Source organism: Argentina silus (assembly GCF_951799395.1).
Source record: "Argentina silus genome assembly, chromosome: 1".
NCBI classification, from domain to species: domain Eukaryota; kingdom Metazoa; phylum Chordata; class Actinopteri; order Argentiniformes; family Argentinidae; genus Argentina; species Argentina silus.
Genome location: NC_139655.1, coordinates 23,978,915 through 23,998,673, shown reverse-complemented (window position 1 = coordinate 23,998,673; position 19,759 = coordinate 23,978,915). Strand labels below are relative to the sequence as shown.

At 39.3% G+C, this 19,759-nt stretch overlaps 2 protein-coding genes across 2 annotated transcripts in view; one reads left to right on the top strand and one right to left on the bottom strand.

Annotated features, from left to right (window-relative positions):
- Nucleotides 1-1,759: 1,759 nt before the first annotated feature.
- LOC310811094 (mycolipanoate synthase-like) overlaps nucleotides 1,760-19,759 on the top strand; it is a gene marked incomplete at both ends in the record, with an annotated part of 30,817 nt that continues 12,817 nt past the window's right edge. The window contains 3 exons of the mRNA XM_083679129.1: nucleotides 1,760-1,817; nucleotides 1,968-2,121; nucleotides 2,271-2,431. Of these exons, the coding sequence (XP_083535255.1) occupies nucleotides 1,760-1,817; nucleotides 1,968-2,121; nucleotides 2,271-2,431 (373 nt within the window). The remainder of the gene's footprint in view (nucleotides 1,818-1,967; nucleotides 2,122-2,270; nucleotides 2,432-19,759) is intronic.
- Nucleotides 8,958-18,392, bottom strand: LOC310810320 (patched domain-containing protein 3-like; the record flags this gene model as incomplete). Its single annotated transcript, XM_083678021.1, has 5 exons — nucleotides 8,958-9,068; nucleotides 14,212-15,806; nucleotides 16,550-16,695; nucleotides 17,213-17,343; nucleotides 17,703-18,392. The coding sequence occupies 5 exons, from the start codon at nucleotides 18,390-18,392 to the stop codon at nucleotides 8,958-8,960; spliced, it is 2,673 nt and encodes an 890-aa protein (XP_083534147.1).

Here is a 19,759-nt window from a genome sequence, read left to right as displayed (position 1 = left end):
TCTCTCTCTCAATCTGTCAGTGTAAATGAGACACTGAATTTGTGTTTTAGCCCACATTCACACTTTATTTTATGATTTTGACCCATCTGTCTGTACCATTTGTGCAGACATTCCCTTTCAATGCCATTTTAGATATTGTTTTCATGAATTGGTCAAAAATAAACGTTTTTGCCATCTACAAATTGGCTTACAGAGATTTTAAGTTTGCCCCTGTACAACTTTGTATATACAGTATCAATCTAAGAAAGTGTTATGTTTATCCCGCAAGGATCGAAATCTCCTCCAACATCACAATTTTCTGTTTTGTAATTTAAATTCTCATATATTTGGTATGTTATCAAAGTTATGAAGGAAAACAATTGGTTGCAGATAGTTCACATCACAACAGTCTTCACTGAGATCAGATTTTGGTAATTGTTTTACTTCAAATAAATTAACTTTTTGTGATAGAAAGCCTAGGCCAATGTCATTTGTATACATATGAAGAAAAATACGTATGTGTACCTTAATGTATATGTTGAATGGAACTGCAGAATGGCTGTATCAGTATTCTGTCCCCTATAAGGTTAATCTTTGTGAATTCAGTGGACTGCTATATCATCTAACTTTTCTCTAAACCATCAGTCATTCATCTGCATTGACTGTATACAACCATCTTATGTTTTAATTTATTATGTGCCCAAAATGTGCTGGTTTTGCCATCATTATCTATTGTAGGCCATCATGTCCACTTTTGAGCTGTAAGTTGTAAATGAATTGTGATGGGGAACTGTATATAAGTGTGTAAGGAAGTTATCCCCATGAGTATGTTTCTCTTAATTGGAAATGGACCTTGTGGAAGCCCGAATAAAAGTTATTCTAACTTGATGTTGTTTGTCTTTATTGAGCTTTAAACTTGTAAGCATAAGTTGAGTTCCAAACTTTGAGAAATGTGTGTGCATGGATCTAGTCAATGGGGTTTCTATTGTTTTGAACCCATTCAACCTGAAAGTGGGTACAATGACCCTAACCATTATGTACTGTAAGAAAACTACCTTGGAACACAGGAAGTGCTCTTGATTGTCTATCATTGCCTGCTGGCTCTATTGCTATCTTTGTCTTCCTTGTGAGGGGCACCCATAGACATTTATTACCCCTGTCTCACCCCCCTCTATATCTACAACTAGTATTATTCCATAGAAAATAATGGCACCATAACACCCACATATGTCACCCAGTTAGTCTATAGGGTTCATAATCATGATCACTGAAAGAAGATATTTCAATAAGAAAGACAACACACAAGCATATATTGGATATTCCTAGTAAGCACCTTTGGAACAAAACCTAATTTAAAGGGTTCTTTGAATCTGCCCTCAAGCCTGCAATTAGTGACTTCATTTACAAATGACGGTAATTGGAGACCAGGGAAATTGCACATACGCCTCTAACAAATTGTCTTTTGTTGGGGCTTCTGCTCCATTGTCTGGAGGCATCTCATTGTGATATACAGTCAGGGGTGGGTCTACAGTATAAAGAGGGACGAAGGTAGAGTACTGTAGTGGTGACCAAAGACACATGGCAAGAAGACAAAAACTGAGCTCCAACTGGAATGACTGAGCTGAGAGAAAAGGGTTTTTCTATTTCCTTTTTGCCATAGGTGAATGGACAAGGGCTTTGAGACAACAATATCCTCCATTCAACAAATGTTTTGAATTGCATGTAATAACTTGTGAAAGTCCCATTCTATCTGTTAGTTCTTCTGTTATGAAAAACAAAGATGGAGGACACAGAAGAGGACATTGCGATAGTTGGGATTGGATGCAATTTCCCAGGAGGTAGGAATCGGACGGTTAGAAAATGATTTGATGCATTCTCAATATTTTTATGACACATTCAAAAGTAAAGTTGAGCTTAAAATATTGGCTATAAAGCAACAGAAAGCAATTACATTACATTGAATTCTAATTGTAGTGCTTTTGTTTTAGGAGAGGGGCTTGACCATTTCTGGAGGGTTCTATTGGAAGGGAAGAACTGTGTAGTGGAGATCCCAGATGAAAGGTTTGACAGCACTTTTTGGTATGATCCTGATGACAGCAAACCTGGGAAGACACAAACAACCAAGGCTGCTCTCATAGAGGGGTAAGACATGTAAGCACTAGTACTGTAGATATACTCTCTCTTATTGCCCAGTAGTCAATGGCATAATTGTTTGAACCCATGTTCCTTTATTATTGTAAAGAATCCATAAACATATGTCTCTGTAATGGGTTCTTCTGTTTATCTCCCAGGTTTAATGAGTTTGATCACAAGTTCTTTGGCATCACTGAGGCTGAAGCAGACTTCATGGACCCACAACATAAGCTCCTGCTGCAGTGTACATACAGGGCATTAGAGGATGCTGGGATGCCAATGGAGAGAGTTAGTGGGACCAGAACAGGGGTCTACATAGGTAATAACAATGTTATTTCATGCTGTTTGTATCAGTTGTTAGTACAATGTAATAATATGTATCTTACACATACCTTCCATTATGAATGTCAGTGTAAATTCATAGCTTAAGTGATATTCAATTTAAAGTGGGACTACTATGAATAATAGTTTACACTGAAATGTTCTGCTGTTCAACTGTTCTTACAGGTCTTATGAACAGGGACTATGAGACCCTCTTGAACAACAGTCCTAGCACAATTACCCACTACAACGGCACAGGGACGGCCATGAGTGTGGCAGCCAACAGGATCTCCTTCATCTTCAATCTTACTGGCCCCTCGTTTGCCATTGATAGCGCTTGTTCCTCTTCCTTGGTGGCTCTACATTCAGCCTGCCAGGCAATAAAGCAAGGTAGATCCACCCATAAATTCACCTGTTACTATATGCATTACTATAAACACTACTTTACTGTACTATAAACATACAACTCCATTACAATCTAATTGCAAATCTATAGCTCAATTACTACCATATGTAACAACAGGTTAATGTAACAACAGGTTAATACAATGTTGTAACAGGTATAGAATAACTACATGTAAAGTGTTTTTCTATGTTTTTCTAAGTTTTACCAAAATGGCTTGCAACAGAGAAGTCCAATCTTATATCATGTCAAGTCAAAGTTTATTGTTCATATGCACAGGATACAGGATGTACATATATACAAATTGCACGATGAAATTTAATGGAAGTTTACTTTGCAAACTTTCTCTCAACAGTAAATGATATATATGAGGTTTTCCATGATTGCTCATGTTAAAGGTCCACTAAAGTGACTTTGATTTCCATAGCAAGTAATTTCTGGGTAAATGTTGGTTTACCTATGTCAATTTAAGTGGTCAAATAGAAACAAGAAGTAGTGTTTGTGCTCCCACATTTCTCAAGCCAGCAGACTGACAGGATTTTTGTTGTCTCACGAGTCGTTTGTTCCTAGATTCAAGGTTATTCAGTTGGTTGTAACTTTTACCAATTTGTTAGCATCCAAGTATGTGGTTATGCTGCATTTCTGTTTGCAGTTGGATGCTATTTAATTTTTGGTAAGGCACTTTGAGCTAGCTTTGTAAAATTGTTAGCAACTCTTGCTTACGGCACAGAAACCTCTTAAATCACACTAATGAGTACTGACAAACGACAAACCTTTCATATTTGGGTGATGCTTATTTTATCTGGTGAACCCAAAATTCCAACAAAATACTGGAAATTACAATTTTCACTTTAGTGGGTCTTTAATCATATTATCACTACTTCACTCTTATTTAATCTGCCTAACAGGTGATTGTGAGATGGCTCTTTGTGGGGGTGTCAGCTGTATCATAGAGCCGCGAGTCTTTGTTGCTCTCAGCAAGGCAAAGATGATCTCACCTGAAGGCACCAGTAAACCTTTCTCCAGCAGAGCAGATGGCTACGGCAGAGGAGAGGGCTGTGGGATTGTCCTGCTAAAGCCTTTGAAAAATGTAAGACTGTAGAGGCTAACCATTCTCAAAGTACCATATACAAAATCTCTGCTATTACACTTTTGTGAGTATGATTCCATAGCAAAACAATTAACTAATATTGCTATGATTTCCTATAAACAGGCTCTGAGGGACTTTGACAACGTTTGGGGCATCATCCGCAAAACTTCAGTAAACCAAGATGGCCACACAGTTACTCCAATCACCAAGCCATCTATGGTCCAACAGGAGGAGCTTCTGCGCAGAATCTATTCTGATTCAGACCTGTCACACGTCCAGTACATAGAGGCTCATGGGACTGGAACTCCAGTCGGGGATCCAATAGAAGCAGGGAGCATCTCCAATGTCATTGCCAAAGCTAGACCTCCTGGTTCAGAAATACTCCGCATCGGTTCTGTGAAAGGCAACATCGGACACACAGAGTCTGCAGCTGGAGTGGCAGGGCTAATCAAGGTACTCTTAATGATGAAGCATGAAACTATTGTACCCTCACTGTTCTACTCTGAGGACAGTGCCAGTATAGATGCTAAAGCTCTCAGTGTAAATATTCCTACCGAAGCTGAGAAGTGGGAAAAGACAGGCCCTGTGGGAAAGCTAGCTGGTATAAATAACTTTGGATTTGGAGGCACGAATGCACATGCAATAGTAAAGGACTATGTGCAAGCAACTGTTCCCATGTTGACAGCTCATAATTGCCTCAAGTTGTTTGTTTTGTCTGCAGCCTCAGAAAAGTCTTTGGTTATGTCTATCACAGACACAAATCAAAGGCTTAGCAGATACAAAACAACTGATATATTAACTTTGGTGTACACTTCAGCATGTAGGAGGAGCCACTACAGACACAAGTATAGGAAAGCATTTCTGACATCCTCTATCTCTGATTTAGAGAACCAACTCAAGTCTGCAATGAACAAGAAGGTTGAACCATCAAGGTCAGATATCAGCTTAGTTTTTGTGTTCTGTGGAAATGGGGTTACTTACAGAGGCATGTGTCAACAACTTCTGAAAGATGAGCCCATTTTCAGAGAGAAGATTAGAGAAGTTGAGAACCTCTTCCAGAACTACAAAAGTACCAGCATCATACAAAAAATAGCAGACGATTATGACAATGACGATTATACCAAGCCAGATGTCGTCCAGCCCCTCCTCTTTGCTGTTCAGGTGGGCATTGCCAGTCTCTTGAAGCACTGGGGCATCAAACCTGACGCTATTCTTGGTCACTCTGTTGGAGAGGTTGCTGCTGCCCACTGCTCTGGTCTCTTGTCCCTTGAGGATGCAGTGAAGGTAATCTACTTCCGAAGTACTCTGCAGACTAAGGTCACAGGAGGCAAAATGCTTGTGGTCAGTAACATTGCTGTGTCAGACGTCTTGAAAGTCCTTCCTGTGTATTCTGGGAAGGTTTGCTTGGCTGCCTATAACAGCCCGCAGTCTTGCACCATCTCAGGTGATGCAGATGCAGTTGACAGTCTCCATCAAAAGCTGAAAACTTTGTTCAAAGGCAAGAATCTATTCCTCCGTGTACTGGAGGTTTCTGCGGCATACCACAGCCATATGATGGAACCCATACTGGCTCACATAGAGGAAGGAATTGGTTCCTTGACCATAAACGAAATGGAGTGTGAGCTTTTCTCAACAGTGACTGGAGATATGTATGACCATGGAGATTTTAGCACTGGCAGATACTGGGCAAAGAATATCAGAGTGCCAGTTGCATTCAAACAGACATTGGAAGCACTAACCAAAGACAAGAGGAATGTCATCTTTGTAGAGGTTGGCCCTAAAAGGGCTCTAGAGAGGAACATCCAGGAAACATTAGGAAATGACACCATAGTTCTCTCCTCGGTGCAGCCACATAAAGATCATGACACAATACTGACAACTGTGTCGAAACTGTTTGAGCTGGGGGTTCAGGTAAACTGGGACAAATTCTACAGAGGTTTTGAGGCCTCACCATCTCCTTTCCCAAGGTACCAGTTTGATCATCTGAAGAAAGAGGTGTATTTTGAAGGTGTGAGACGAGGAAATGAAGTGATAGCTTCTTCTCACCACCCACTGATACCTCAGACAAAGCAAGGGAGCAAAGAGCACAAATGTAGTCTTTCATTAGATACTGCTCCCTATCTTTGGGAGCACAAAAACAATGGTGTCCCCATTGTTCCAGGAGCTTTGTATGTTGAACTGGCTTATGCTTCTATTATGGCAAGTTCAAGGCCAAAGATGCCAATTTTCTCAATGCAGCTAAGTGTAACTTTTCAGAGCTTGTTTACACTTAGCACAAACTCTCATCAAATTAAAGTGGTCCTGGAGCCAGCAGAAAAGGAGACCATGTTTAGGATACAGTCTCCGACTGCAACACATGCATCAGGCATCATTAGCTGCAAAACTGGGCAAACATTGATTGAAGAACCAACCATTTGCCTTGATGTCATTTTGGAAAGATGTAAATCAGTTATGAAGGGGGAGGAAGTCTACTCAATCCTCTCTCATGCAGGATTTGAGTATGGTAATATCTTCAGACAGCTGAATGAAGTACACTTTGGGGATGAATTCAAGGAGGCAGTGTCAACAATTACCGTTCCCGGTGAGGTGCTGAAACAGCTTCATGAGTACTTCCTCCACCCTGTAGTGTTGGACTATTTCCTGCAAATGACTGCCGTGGTAGCTATCGGAGGATTGGCTTCCAGGCCAGGGTTCCCCTCCGCAATTGGCAGTGTTGTGATATCAGGACCTCTGCAGGAGGAAATGGTCATGTATCTTAGAGCAATCCAACAGACCTCAGACTACTTAGACGTGTGCGGTTGCTTCTCCACAAAAAACGGGCATGTTTTAGTGGAACTAAAGCATGTGAGGATCTTATTTTTAGGCAATTGCTCTCATGTTGCTGAGTCATTCTTCTTTCACAATGACATTTTCTCCATCACCACTGGTACCTACTTGAGCTGCAAACCCAAAACCTTAATCTTTGAGGACACACTGGGAGTTGCCACAGCATTGAGGCCGTATATACATGCAGGATCTACATATATCTTGAACAAAGACCTTTGGTCGAGCACCCAACTTCAAGACTTGGTGTCTCACTCTCTTCATGGGGATACTGGCATGGATATAGAGGAGGTTCTATTCATTTGGGGTGTCCACGATCTCAGTCATCTGACAACAGAGAAGACACTGGAATACTTGGTTGATTGCTGTGAGCATTATCGGCAGATTGTTCTTGCCTTGAAAGAGAACAAGTATACCTGCACTATCAGGATTATAACTTACAGATCAGCAGAGAAGATTGTGGACCACATCAGTCCTGGTTTTGTGCTGTCTGGTATGGCAAGAGCCTGTGCAGCTGAGATACCAGGCCTGTCATTTCAACTGATTGACCTGGCTTCTGTGTCAAGTGAAGACATTCAAGCATTAGTTCATGTGATGAATACCAGCAAACATCCAGAGGTCATGATCACCAAAGGCCAAATATATTCAACAACAATAGTACGTACCCCCATAAAAGGCATTGCCAGCTCTGAGGTGACATACCACTCTGTGAGGTCTGAGCACTTTGTTCTGCAAACTTCTGACCCCTACAGAATGACTAACTTGTCTGCCATGTTCAGTGATGTGAAGAAAAACCTCATCCAGGAGAAATCAGTTGAGATTCAGCTCAATACGATCTGTGTACATTCCTCTGATTACTTTCCTGTCAGTGTTTCTGATGTGAACTTTGGCCAGACCATTTACTGGAACAAACACACATCTCAGAATCACAAACTTCTGGCGCTTGACTTCAGTGGCACTGTCACAGCCATAGGGAAGGATGTAAGCAAACTGAAAGTAGGAGATCAAGTTGTGTCATGTTATCCTGTTGTTGCATCTGCAAAGATCACAATACCCGAAGAAGCATGCTACACAACAAAGAGGCTCCCATTTTTGAGGGAGGCTCCATATGTGTCCTACTTTGTGCTTGCATGGGAAATCTTACATAGAGCACTACCCAGAGTCAAACAACAGAGAAAATTGGGCATCATATCCCCTGTTCCAGACTCTGGTCTGCTGAAGATCTTAGCCCTTACAGCAAACAGGTCAGGATGGAATGCTTTCATTTTGCCACAGCTGAGTGAACAACTCCCAAATGTTGATCAGTGTAGTACATTTGTTGTATTGCCGCCTTATGATCCATTGTTTGTGGTGAAATTAGGCAGTGATGCCACAACAAAGCATATTGTTGTTGTCTGTGACAACCAGGTCCCATTTTCACCCAATATGTTCTCTTGTGACAATGAACATATACACATCCAAACACTTCATGTGTCAAACATTTTCCAGAGAGCTAATCTTAAGACACAGAAATCAAAGATCTACCATTGGCTGAGGTTACTACATTTGGACAGTGTACTACTATCTCTGCAAAGCAGCATTTTTCAATCAACAGGTGTAAGAAATCTCAATGAACCCATTGAATCCTACTTCAGAGTAAAGGCTGTGTCTCAAGTTGTTTTGGATAATTTGGATTCAGAATACACAGTGTCTGATATCCCTTTGCTTATGAAGCCAAGGCAACTCTTCAAGCAGAGTTGTGTGTACATTGTGACCGGTGGACTCTCTGGTTTGGGACTTGAGACAGTCAAGTTCATTGCTCACAGGGGTGGGGGGTGCATTGTAACACTTTCCAGAAGTACTCCATCAGCTGCTATGCTACTTGAGGTAAACATGCTTCAGAGGAGATGTGGGATGTCAATCATGAATGTCCAATGTGATGTGTCTGTGTCAGCTCAGGTTGTGGAGGCAATTACAGCGATTGGTCAAAGGTTTCCATCTTGTCCAATCAAAGGAGTGTTTCACAGCGCAGCTGTACTACATGATGCTATGATTGAGACCCTTGATCGATCACACTTCAATAAAGTTCTGAGACCAAAGGTGAATGGGGCATTGAATCTACACTATGCAACACTGCACAACAAACTAGATTATTTTGTGTGCTACTCCTCCATCTCCTCCTTCATTGGTAATGCCTCGCAGTCTAACTATGCAGCAGCCAATTCATTCCTAGACACATTCTGCCATTATCGACGAAACCTTGGACTTGCAGGGCAGTCCATCAACTGGGGTCCTTTGAACCTTGGTCTCTTGTTGAACAAGGATCATTTCCAAAGGTTTCTAGAGGCAAAGGGGATGATGATTATGGAGGTGTTAGAGGTCCTTGAGGCCCTGGAAAAGTGTTTGTTGATGAACAACCCACAGCAAGTCATCTGCAAATTCAACTTCAGTAATCTGAGCAACCATGTGCTCTCTCAAAATACATCTCTCAGAGGAAGGCTGTCAGCTTTGGTACAGCAGGAACTTGAAAGCACAAGAATGACAGAACCCAGGGTCCAACACCTTTCCTCAACACATGAGAATGTCAGGGTTATGCTAAGTGAAATCAGCAATGTTAGCATAGATGAGCTTCATGATGACACTACACTCTGTGCACTGGGTATTGACTCAATGCTGGCAATGACTCTACAAAATCACATTTTCCAAGAGAGTGGTGTGAATGTTCCCTTGGTTAAATTACTGGACCCAAACAGCACACTGTCTACATTAGCAACAATTCTGAGGGAGGGTGGGTAGGTAGGTAGGGTGCAAAGTGTGGTGATATTTTGTCCCACTCTAGATTAAACGTCCAGTATGTAAATTTGAACTTCAAAATAGCGTTAAATGTTTACATATATCTGTGTGCAGTTTGTGAAATATATGTTGTATGCATTAGATTTGTTATTGTGAATACACCCATAATAATCAGGCTGAACCTCCCCTTACCCTAGAATTATTGTTGTAAATAATAATGTGTCCATTGTTATTTTATTTCTAGTTGATTAACATTTAGCATGCTGCAAACGGCACAGTTAATATATAACAGATGTCTCTGTAATTACATTTTACATACCTATATACAGTACAGTAACTACAGTAATTAGTTTTTTAAGATTCTTACTGCAAAGTGGGATTCTAAGTGTAATATACTTTTTTTACATCATGCTTATTTCTGTGGTGCCATGTTAACATGTTGTGACATACAGTAGAGAGAGTTTTAATTTTGTTGAGTGTGGCTTATTGTCTTATATGCAGAAATACTTGTACTCCATTGTTACAAAAGGCTCACTAAATTACTGAGTGACAGTCTGAACAGTACAGTATTACAAGTAATCATAATCATTTAAGTCTATTACTTGTTTCTCTTCTTTTCTATTGAAGAGAATATGTAGATTTGAACTTCAAAATAGCGCCAAATGTGTACATATATTTTTATCTGTGCACTGGGTATTGACTCAATGGTGGCAAAGACTCTACAGAATCACATTTTCCAAGAAAGTATAGCATGTATTGTAACTCATCAATACAAATATAAATTATCAATTGCAAATCAGAATAGCTTATTCAATTACAACTCAATGACTGTATTTTCAAAATGTAATTGTATCCAACTATGTTCATTTATACAACATGCATGGTTAAATTGTACACACAATTAAATTATAATGCATCATTAAAGCTTGTGATTTTTCAAATACAAATGGTATACAGTGGTAGTAAATACATACAAGGTAACGTAATGTATTTACGTAATTTAAAAAAAAATCCATTTTATAATAAGGCTGAAACATAACAATGTGGAAAAAGTGAAGGGCTCTGAATACTTTCCAAATGCACTGTACCAAAAGGCACCTTTAAAAGGGGGATTTACTGATACATACACTCACCGGCCACTTTATTAAGTACACCTGTTCAACTGCTCGTTAACGCAAATATCTATTATATATATATATATATATATATATATATATATATATATAGTATTGTTGCTGACCTTTATGACCACAGTGTACCCATCTTCTGATGGCTACTTCCAGCAGGATAACGCGCCATGTCACAAAGTTCACATCATCTCAAACTGGTTTCTTGAACATGACTGAGTTCACTGTACTCCAATGGCCTCCCCAGTCACCAGATCTCAATCCAATAGAGCACATTTGGGATGTGGTGGAACGGGGAAAAAAGGCAGACGGGTAATCAAACAGAAATGGGCTAGGTCCGTGGAAGGTAGACTAGGGGAATCCGAGGGTTCCAGAGGGACACAGGAGAACGCGGTGAAACACGAAACAAACACTAGAAACACGGGAGGATATGAAAAGGCTGGAAGCGTCAAGCGGGTTACTGGGAAGGTTACCATATACACAGTACGTTCTGGCGCCAGAGTGAAGGCTGGGCAGGATTCTTATAGACGGGTGATTGGGAATGGGTCGCAGGTGTGCTGAGTGGAGACAGGGAACAAATGCGCTGTCGACTGGGAGGTTGACGCTCCAGCGATGATCGCCGGGGCCTCAAGGTGGTGCCAGAGGGCAGGTCAGGGAGAGGGTCCGTAACAGCATCATCACAACTATGTCTCAGAGATGACAGATAACAAAATAAAATCAATGCAATGACATTTAATAATGAAAGCTGTTGGGTTGGAGAAGGATGCACTACTGTGGTCCTGGGCCAGAGATGGGTTTTGCAGTTGGATGGGTGTGTGAGATGAGTTTTGATAGGTGGGTGAGTTTTGTGTGTATGTGTTTATATTATAGCTATCACAGGGTCTTGCTCAAGAAGCGTTTAAATGGGTTCCTTGGACATTTGAACATTGCTGAGAAGACCCTAACAAAGAGGTTCTTAGGTTTCTCATCAGGACCTTCTTTGCTATGACATCATAGCAAAAACAAGCGGGGTGACACTGCCAGAGACATTGAAAAATTGAGATGCAACCATAGATATCTGTGCTATCTCTATGGATGCAACAGACTAGAGAATAGGGTGTGTTGCAGCAAAGTATCCAAAACCCAAAGTTAAAAATCCAAATCCAAATTTCAGAGAAGAGAGGGAAAAATTACACTGTAGAGTTGAATGCCATCTTATGTCGGAGGGCAGTGAAACGAATGGACACTTTTGTTCACGACAATATCTTTGATAAAATTGCTCTGTTTTCACAGGCTTGACATCATATCCTCGAGTCTACCTTTAAGTTCTTCTAATTATTAATAATATACATGCTATTAAGCTGACACGTTTATCCAAATCATCGATGCAGTGAGTGTTTAAGGTGTTAATATAGTATAGGCCTACTGATAATTTCTATTCAAAACTTAGTGATCAAAAAAATGATCACTAGGCCTACCTTACTGTCATCTGACTTTGCTTATTAAATACCAGTTACGCCCGTTGATGGTAGTACAGATCTATTGTAAACACTTCCGCAGCAGTAGAAAAAGCGCTGCTGGCGACAGTGATCCTTATACCAAACAACTGCTCACACGCCCCATAAATCGTTTTCGAAGGGGAGTACCTGTCCATGGTACCTGTCCACGTTGACCTCGGACGCTAAACGAGACCGGCGCACTGACAATACAACAGTGGTGGTATATCAGACCACAAAGCGGCTGTGGTCTGGAAAGAGACTAACCCACTTTTAAGCAACAGATGCATCAGCCTTTTGGACGGTCTTTATCCCCAAATGAAGAAGCAACCTTTGAATTGCGGTGCTTTACATAGGCAGTAACGTCAAGTTTATGAAAAAAGCATGCACTTCTCTATTCTATCCTCTGAATCAGTAGGCCTATGCATGTCATATCCCTCTGTTATTGTTTCATATCCATTGTGCTTACTTTTGCGGGACCTGCTTGTTTAGTGCTTTAATCTAAACATTTTGCTTATTCTATTTCGTTTCATATTCTCATCTGGAGCTGATGTTAAGGCAAGTGACGTCAATATCAATATCAATAATACCTATGCATAGCAAATTGGGATGCTTCTGGAATCTGTTGTAGCCTAATTAATTGCTCATTGTCAACCCTATTTATTGCGTGGCAATCGTGCATAACGTTTTTACACTCTTAAAAAGGTCTCTTGACCGAAACGTCAGAGATTATTAAACGCGGTGACTTTTGCAAGCAAGCAGTGTTGCATGGAGTTTTTCTTTAGCCTACAGTTTCATATGTTTTCACCTGCATTGACAATTGCACCTGCATTGACAATATAAGGTTTTGACATATTTTGTTTATTCAGTTGTGTAGAACTAAAAGGGATTTGATCAGCTAAGAAATAATAAAATACCATATAGATATGATGCCTATAGGCCTATCCGATATGCGATCCTCTTAGATCTGCCATGTGTTGATTTGCGTATTGTGCTTTTACGGTATATCCATGAATGTAATGTTTCTGCTATCCCTTACCTGAACGAAGTGCATTTGAATTAATGAAGATACGCAATGTGAACATGCTGTGCTTACAAAGAGAAAATCCCGAAAACAAAAACAATGAAAATACTTGGGTCGCAAAAACCTTCCTGCTCTAACAAAAGTCATCAACACCAATCAAGTTCAAGTTTCACATAGCAGGTTTATTTGTAATTCTGAATCTAGGTTTCGCTTGTATATGACACAAATAAATGTTGGAAAACACCTTACATTTTGTATTTGATATTCAAAACCTATACAAATAACGAAATATAGGTTTTGAGTACATGAAAATGATTTTAGGAATTTGTATATTTATGTTCTAATATTAGCACTCAAACATAATTTCATTATTTCACACCCCATTTGACCAGCCCAGCAGTTTTATTTTCATTATTTATTGCTTCACATGTTACAGCTTTGATGAATACAGTTTGACTCTGGGCATTCGATAAGAGTTGTAACATGGGGTAAGAGCCCCATAAAATAAATTTTACACAGGCATACAACTTGCAAATTACTTTAATTTGGTATATATACATATATGATAGTTGATGCTAATATCATAGTTGATACTATAGATGTATGTTGCATGTATTGTTGTATGGAAATAAATTAAAAGATTGGGAAACTCCAGAGTTAAACAAGAAAAAAAACATTTGTAAAGGGGGCGTCTTACCCCAGGCATGGGGTAAAAGGCCCCCCAGTATGGTGTAAGATGCCCCCTGTGAATATTACGATTTAGTTAATTAGTTACTTTCCCCTGGCACCGGTGTCGGGATATATCCGACTCGGGTGCGCAGATGGCTCGTGTATCGTTCAGGGTGCTCAGATGCTCTGCGCGTCTTGCCATTTCCGGGTTTTGATATTGCACAATAATTTTGTGGGCAAATGCAAATCTGGATCCAAAGTATTATAATCTGTCCCATCTAAGCTATCTTTTGTAACATAATAATTTAGCTTGTTATTTTTTGGCTTATGTTGAAAACACGAATGAGTCCATTTGGCCCATTTACATGCTCTGTTTTTATATTAGGCAGTCTCACTGAAGTTGAGGTGTTAGGCCCACCACCTTCACCTTTGATGATTGTACCACAGATTCCAAAGAATGTCAGAAACACTGGGATGAAAACAATACCATGAACCGCCCCAAACATGATGACCAGGAACATGATCTTGAAGAACGTTCTGAAGATGTAGCTCGCAGCAGCAGACAGCACCACCACTCCTAAAATTGTAGACAAAGCACCCTGTATGATAGGATACCCCAAGTGGAAGACAGCATCTATAGCTTTGTCATCAGCTGTTGACTTTTTACTAGAGACAAAAGCATAGGAAATGTGAGCTGAGAAATCCACAGAGAAACCAATGCAGATGACAAGATTGATCATGGATACAGAGTCTAGATTGACATCCCACAGTGCCATGAACCCAGCAACACCTACAATGACAGATGCAATGGCAAAGGTTACCCAGAGAGAACATATTGGGCTGGGAATCAACACAAGAGATATCACCAACATAGCAATAGTGGCCACTACAATGTTTTGGATGGTATTACTGACGATGACTGCATACTGGTCAAAGTATATGAAAGCAGGGTGGTAAACCACTATGGACCCTGGACAATCATCAGATATTGCCGTCTCTCTCAGCTTATTCAACATGTTTTTTTCATCAAGTGATGTTCTAATGCTGACTGTCTGAATAAACATACGTGAGGCATATATATCAACATTAGGTACTGAAAGATTCACATCTTGTCTGAAAAAGTGAGTAGCAACTGAAAGATCAAAAAAAATAGGCAAATTATCAATGAATATTTGTTTGTCATTGAGATTCAAACGTGCCCCAAATTTCATATACTCATGTAACCAAGATATGGTCATATTTTGGTCCACCATTGGTCGATCATTAATTGTCAAATTCTCAAACTTTTGGAGACATTTGTCAAGTTTATCCCGTGCACTCTCATTCCAATACATGAACTCTGTGTCTGTAACAACTACCATAACATTTGGCCCATAGTTTGAAAAGTACTCGCCTTCATTATCATAATAGTTACCCACATATGAGCCATCAGTTGCTAGATTTTTCAGATCTATGCCCTCTTTCATTTGGAGGCAACCGTAAATACTTGAGGCCAAATATCCACCATAGAGCAGGATCACAAACACTTTTGTCCAACATTTTGTTAAAAATGGTCCATAGTACCTCTTAAAAAAGTTATTCATTGGCATATCTTCCTCAGTACCAGTTTTCTGATCATAGGCTCCTCCTACACAACAGATGTTATACTTCTCAGAAGTATCCACTCGTGGTTTGGAAACTTTCATGCAAGTTAGCCAGTGCTTGTTACTCTGTTCTCGTCTTCCATTCAGTGCCAGAAAGGCACCAAAGAAGGTGATATTGTAAAAGTAGCAGAACACGACAGCTGTACCAGTGTACATACAGAAGGATTGTACTGAACCAAAGGGAGTTAAGAGGCCGATGTAGAAAGCTAGGGCGTCAGTCAGAGTTGTGATGGTGATGGAGACAGCTGCGTTTTTGTATGTGGCTGCCATACGGTCCTCTACTTTATCATGAACTTGACTCTGTTGCCAGCATGAAATCATGATGAACATATCATCAACACCAATTCCTGTAGAGACAAATATCAGGTTTTAAATAACAAAATGACACTTTGATTAAGATTAGTAGGATGGACTTCATCATCTCTGTTGACTTTGTCATAAAACCATATCACCCCAGAATATCATCTCATAATGAACCTGAGTTACTCTATGCCCTTTTGAGGATGTTGCCATGTCTACATGATCTCATCATTCATTGTGTAAAGTAATGTACCTAGAAAATGTTTACGTGTGGGAAGTCAGAAGAACATAAAGATGTTTACGTATATGAATGTACCAAGAAAATATGGGTTAGGGTTAGGGTTGGGCATTAACTTTGAGTGGTTAGGGTTAGGTTTAGGGTTAGGAATAGCTTCTAAGTGGTAAGGGTAAATTGCCTGGGGAAGGTATTAGCAAACATTAGCAACAAGAATTAGCAAACAAAACCACTAAAAGCACTTTTGTCAAAATTGTCCGAATTCAAAATTGTCCTTTTATATCTTTTTACTAGTTGACGTTGCCTGATTTGTAAAAATGTTATATCCTACTAACTGACCACATGTAAACATCTTTACATCTTCTAGGACATTACATTACCTATAATATCCTATGAGATCAGGCTGGCCACATAGAAAAACATGACATATTGGGAGTTAATAATGCAGCATTATAAGGGCTCATGCATGAGTACAACAAGCAATAATGCATTATAACTGTTGGCTTTGAGAGTTACAATGGTTCATTGTATCATCATGGCAGTTTTCAATCTTACCCAGAATCAAAAATGGAGCTGTTGCCACAGTCATAGCGAAGGGCATCCCACAGTAGAGCAACAATCCAAAACTGGACAGCACTGCTATGCCGGCTGAGAGGACACCAAACGTAGCTACCCACACCTTGTTCCTCACACAGTCCAACCTAGAAAAGAAAAACACGGAAATAAAAAAGGTTCCCTTTAGAGGAGCACTCATTGTTTTAGGTTTTCATTGAAATGTGTTTTTTTTAATTTCTTTTTTTTTTAATAAATATACTCTCTGTAACATGTCTCCACAATCAAGATGAAGACAGATAGTTTCTAGAAACTCTTAAAAACTTTTAAAATTAAAAAATGTACAAAAAAACATATTGGACACTTTTTTTCCAATAAAAATTTGTTTTTAGAAAGACTAAAGACTAGAAAGACTGTTTATTTTTTACTCATTAGTTTTAATGAGTTCTGATTGGTGAGTTTTATGTTTTCCACTTCAATATGACTGTTGACCTATGCAAGTGAAGTAGTCATCTTGAGCAAAATAGCATGCAATTTATTGTGTCATTAGCAACAGCATCATTCAAACTCATTGCAGTACATACTGTAGTTTCCAGTTTGATTTCAAAGATACAGTATGTAAAAGACAAAACTACACATTCTACACAGGGAAGTCATAAAACATACCTCAAACAAGATATGATTGAGAAACTAATTGCAAGGGCATATGTGGTTGAGAAGAGAGGAATGATGGAGTCAGAACTCTTCTCAAACTCTTCCTGCCTTGATATTGAAGTAAAATAAGATATTGACACCTCCTGCAAAGATCAATGGGAAATAAGCTTTTAATTTCCAGTCAACATTTAGTAAAACAATTTAGTGTTTCTAGTAACTACGTTGTTAACCATTCACAACAGTCAACTTGTTTTAGCCATTGATAGATATGCAAGGCTACCTCATTTGAATTAAAACTCAAAATTGTTAGAAGAAGGGATACCACTTTTTTGTTGTTTGAATGCCATTTTTTTCTTGCCCCTTTAAGTCGATACAAACTATAGCTTGTTCCTTATTAATGTGTTTGCTCTTGCTTTTGGAAGTTAAAAATGTTACAATTTAACAGTTTATGCTTTAAATGGTTATGATAAATCAAGCAAGTAGTTCAAAAACGAATACTCACCTCATTTCCTTTCATATTAGAAGATTTGACGATGAACTCCTTCAGCCACAAGCTATTTCTCGTCTGGTTTGCTTCACCTAAGAAGTAAAAAAGTCTAACTGCTTTTGCGCTTTTAATGATTTCGGTTCCATCTTTTAGTTCCACACCACCAATTTCAGACCCAAGGAAAATAGTGTTGTTAAATGGGTACGTGATGATAGCTGATTCAACATCACTAGGAATGCTCACAATATTGAAGATTTCATTTGACACACATTCTCCATTTTCCTTTACACACATGTCCTCGAAAAATAGTTTTTCCACTGAAATGGCTTTCACTGCGTCATCACATTGCTTTATTATATTAAAAGCAGGATTTTCGAGGATATTCGTTTTTTTGCTTGTAATAATGAGAGATGCAAAGGTCCCTTCAGTATACAGTCTTAAGCGAGAGAAGTCGTTATCATTCTGTGGAAAGTTATTTTTAACGATTAGTCTCTCTGCTTTAGCGGGTCCATTCATAGGTGTAAACTGGTCTTCAATGTCGTTTGCTTCTCTTTCTCCAAGGAAGTAAAATCCTCCGCCAAGACCCGTAGAGATGAACAAGGGAATGATTAAAAACCACCAGGGATATGTCCCAACAAATTTCCCCATTTTTCCGAATCCTTCGGATATGGGCTTTTCAATACAGTTTGTATTGCACCCAGGCATTTTTTTTACGGTTTCTTCAACTTGAGGTATTTTAAAAAGGGCTCACTAAATTATCCCTGCATCTCTGTCAGACTGCATGGTGTACCTGAACAGGACAACATGATGAACTTCCAAACAATTCCGTCATTAATACTGTAGCTCTGACGCAGCCTCTAATGTGCTGAGACAGTGTCAAAGCTATGCCAGAGCAATAACTGTGGTTACATATTAACCAGATGAGGTGGTTTCAATGTAAGTGATAAAACAGCCTCGACAATTTCCTTATTATAGTTACCGTGAAGTAGTAAAATAACAGATAAATGCTTCAGGGGGAAAATCAGAAATGAGAAACATACAGCGTTTATTTTTAAAGCATTAATTATGTTACATTCAACACTTTAAATGAAGGTATACTTTTGCAGGTTTATGAAGTGGTTTAAATTAGTTAAATAGACAGTTATAACTCCTTCTTTCCCACTGCCACCAGGCTCCTAAACAACCCATAGGAGATTAAGACTAATATAACCCTACTACCTCATAACCAGTTTGCATAATTGCACTGCTACGTTTGCACTGTTTATTATTATTATTGCTGCTATTCTTATTTTATGCCTTACATTTTGCTGTCTTGTACATTTGTTTAGTATATATTGTATATTCTTTTGTATTGTATATTTTACATTGGTTGGCATTCTGCGGACAGCAAAGTAAGAATTTCGTTGTACAGGGAAACATGTTTTCTACTGTGCCAATGATAATAAACACTTTGAATCTTGAATCTTGAATCTTGAATCCATTTCTGAATTGTTTTTTAAATTGGTTAAAACATAGAGTTTGATTCATTTTCACTGCATATCCCAAAAAAGGTCAGAAACACTGGGATAAAAGCAATACCATGAACCGCCCCAAACAAGATGACCAGGAACATGATTTTAAAGAACGTTCTGAAGATGTAGCTCACAGCAGCAGACAGCACCACCACTCCACCAAAATAGTACACAAAGCACCCTGTATGATAGGATACCCCAAGTGGAAGACAGCATCTATACTGTAGTTTTCTCAGTAGTTGTTGGCTCTTTACTAAAGCGTAGGCAATGTGAGCAGAAAAATCCACAGAGAAACCATTGCAGATGACAAGATTGATCATGCATACAGAGTCTAGATTGACATCCCATAATGCCATGAAACAAGCAACAACCACAATGACAGAGGCAATGGCAAAGGTCAGCCGGAGAGAACATTTGGGGTTGGGAATCAATACAAGAGCAAACGCTATGGTGGCCACTCAAACATTTTGGATGGTATTACGACTATGACAGCATACTGGCCAAAGTATATGAAAGCAGGGTGGTAAACCGCAATGGACCCTGGACAATCATCAGAGTCAG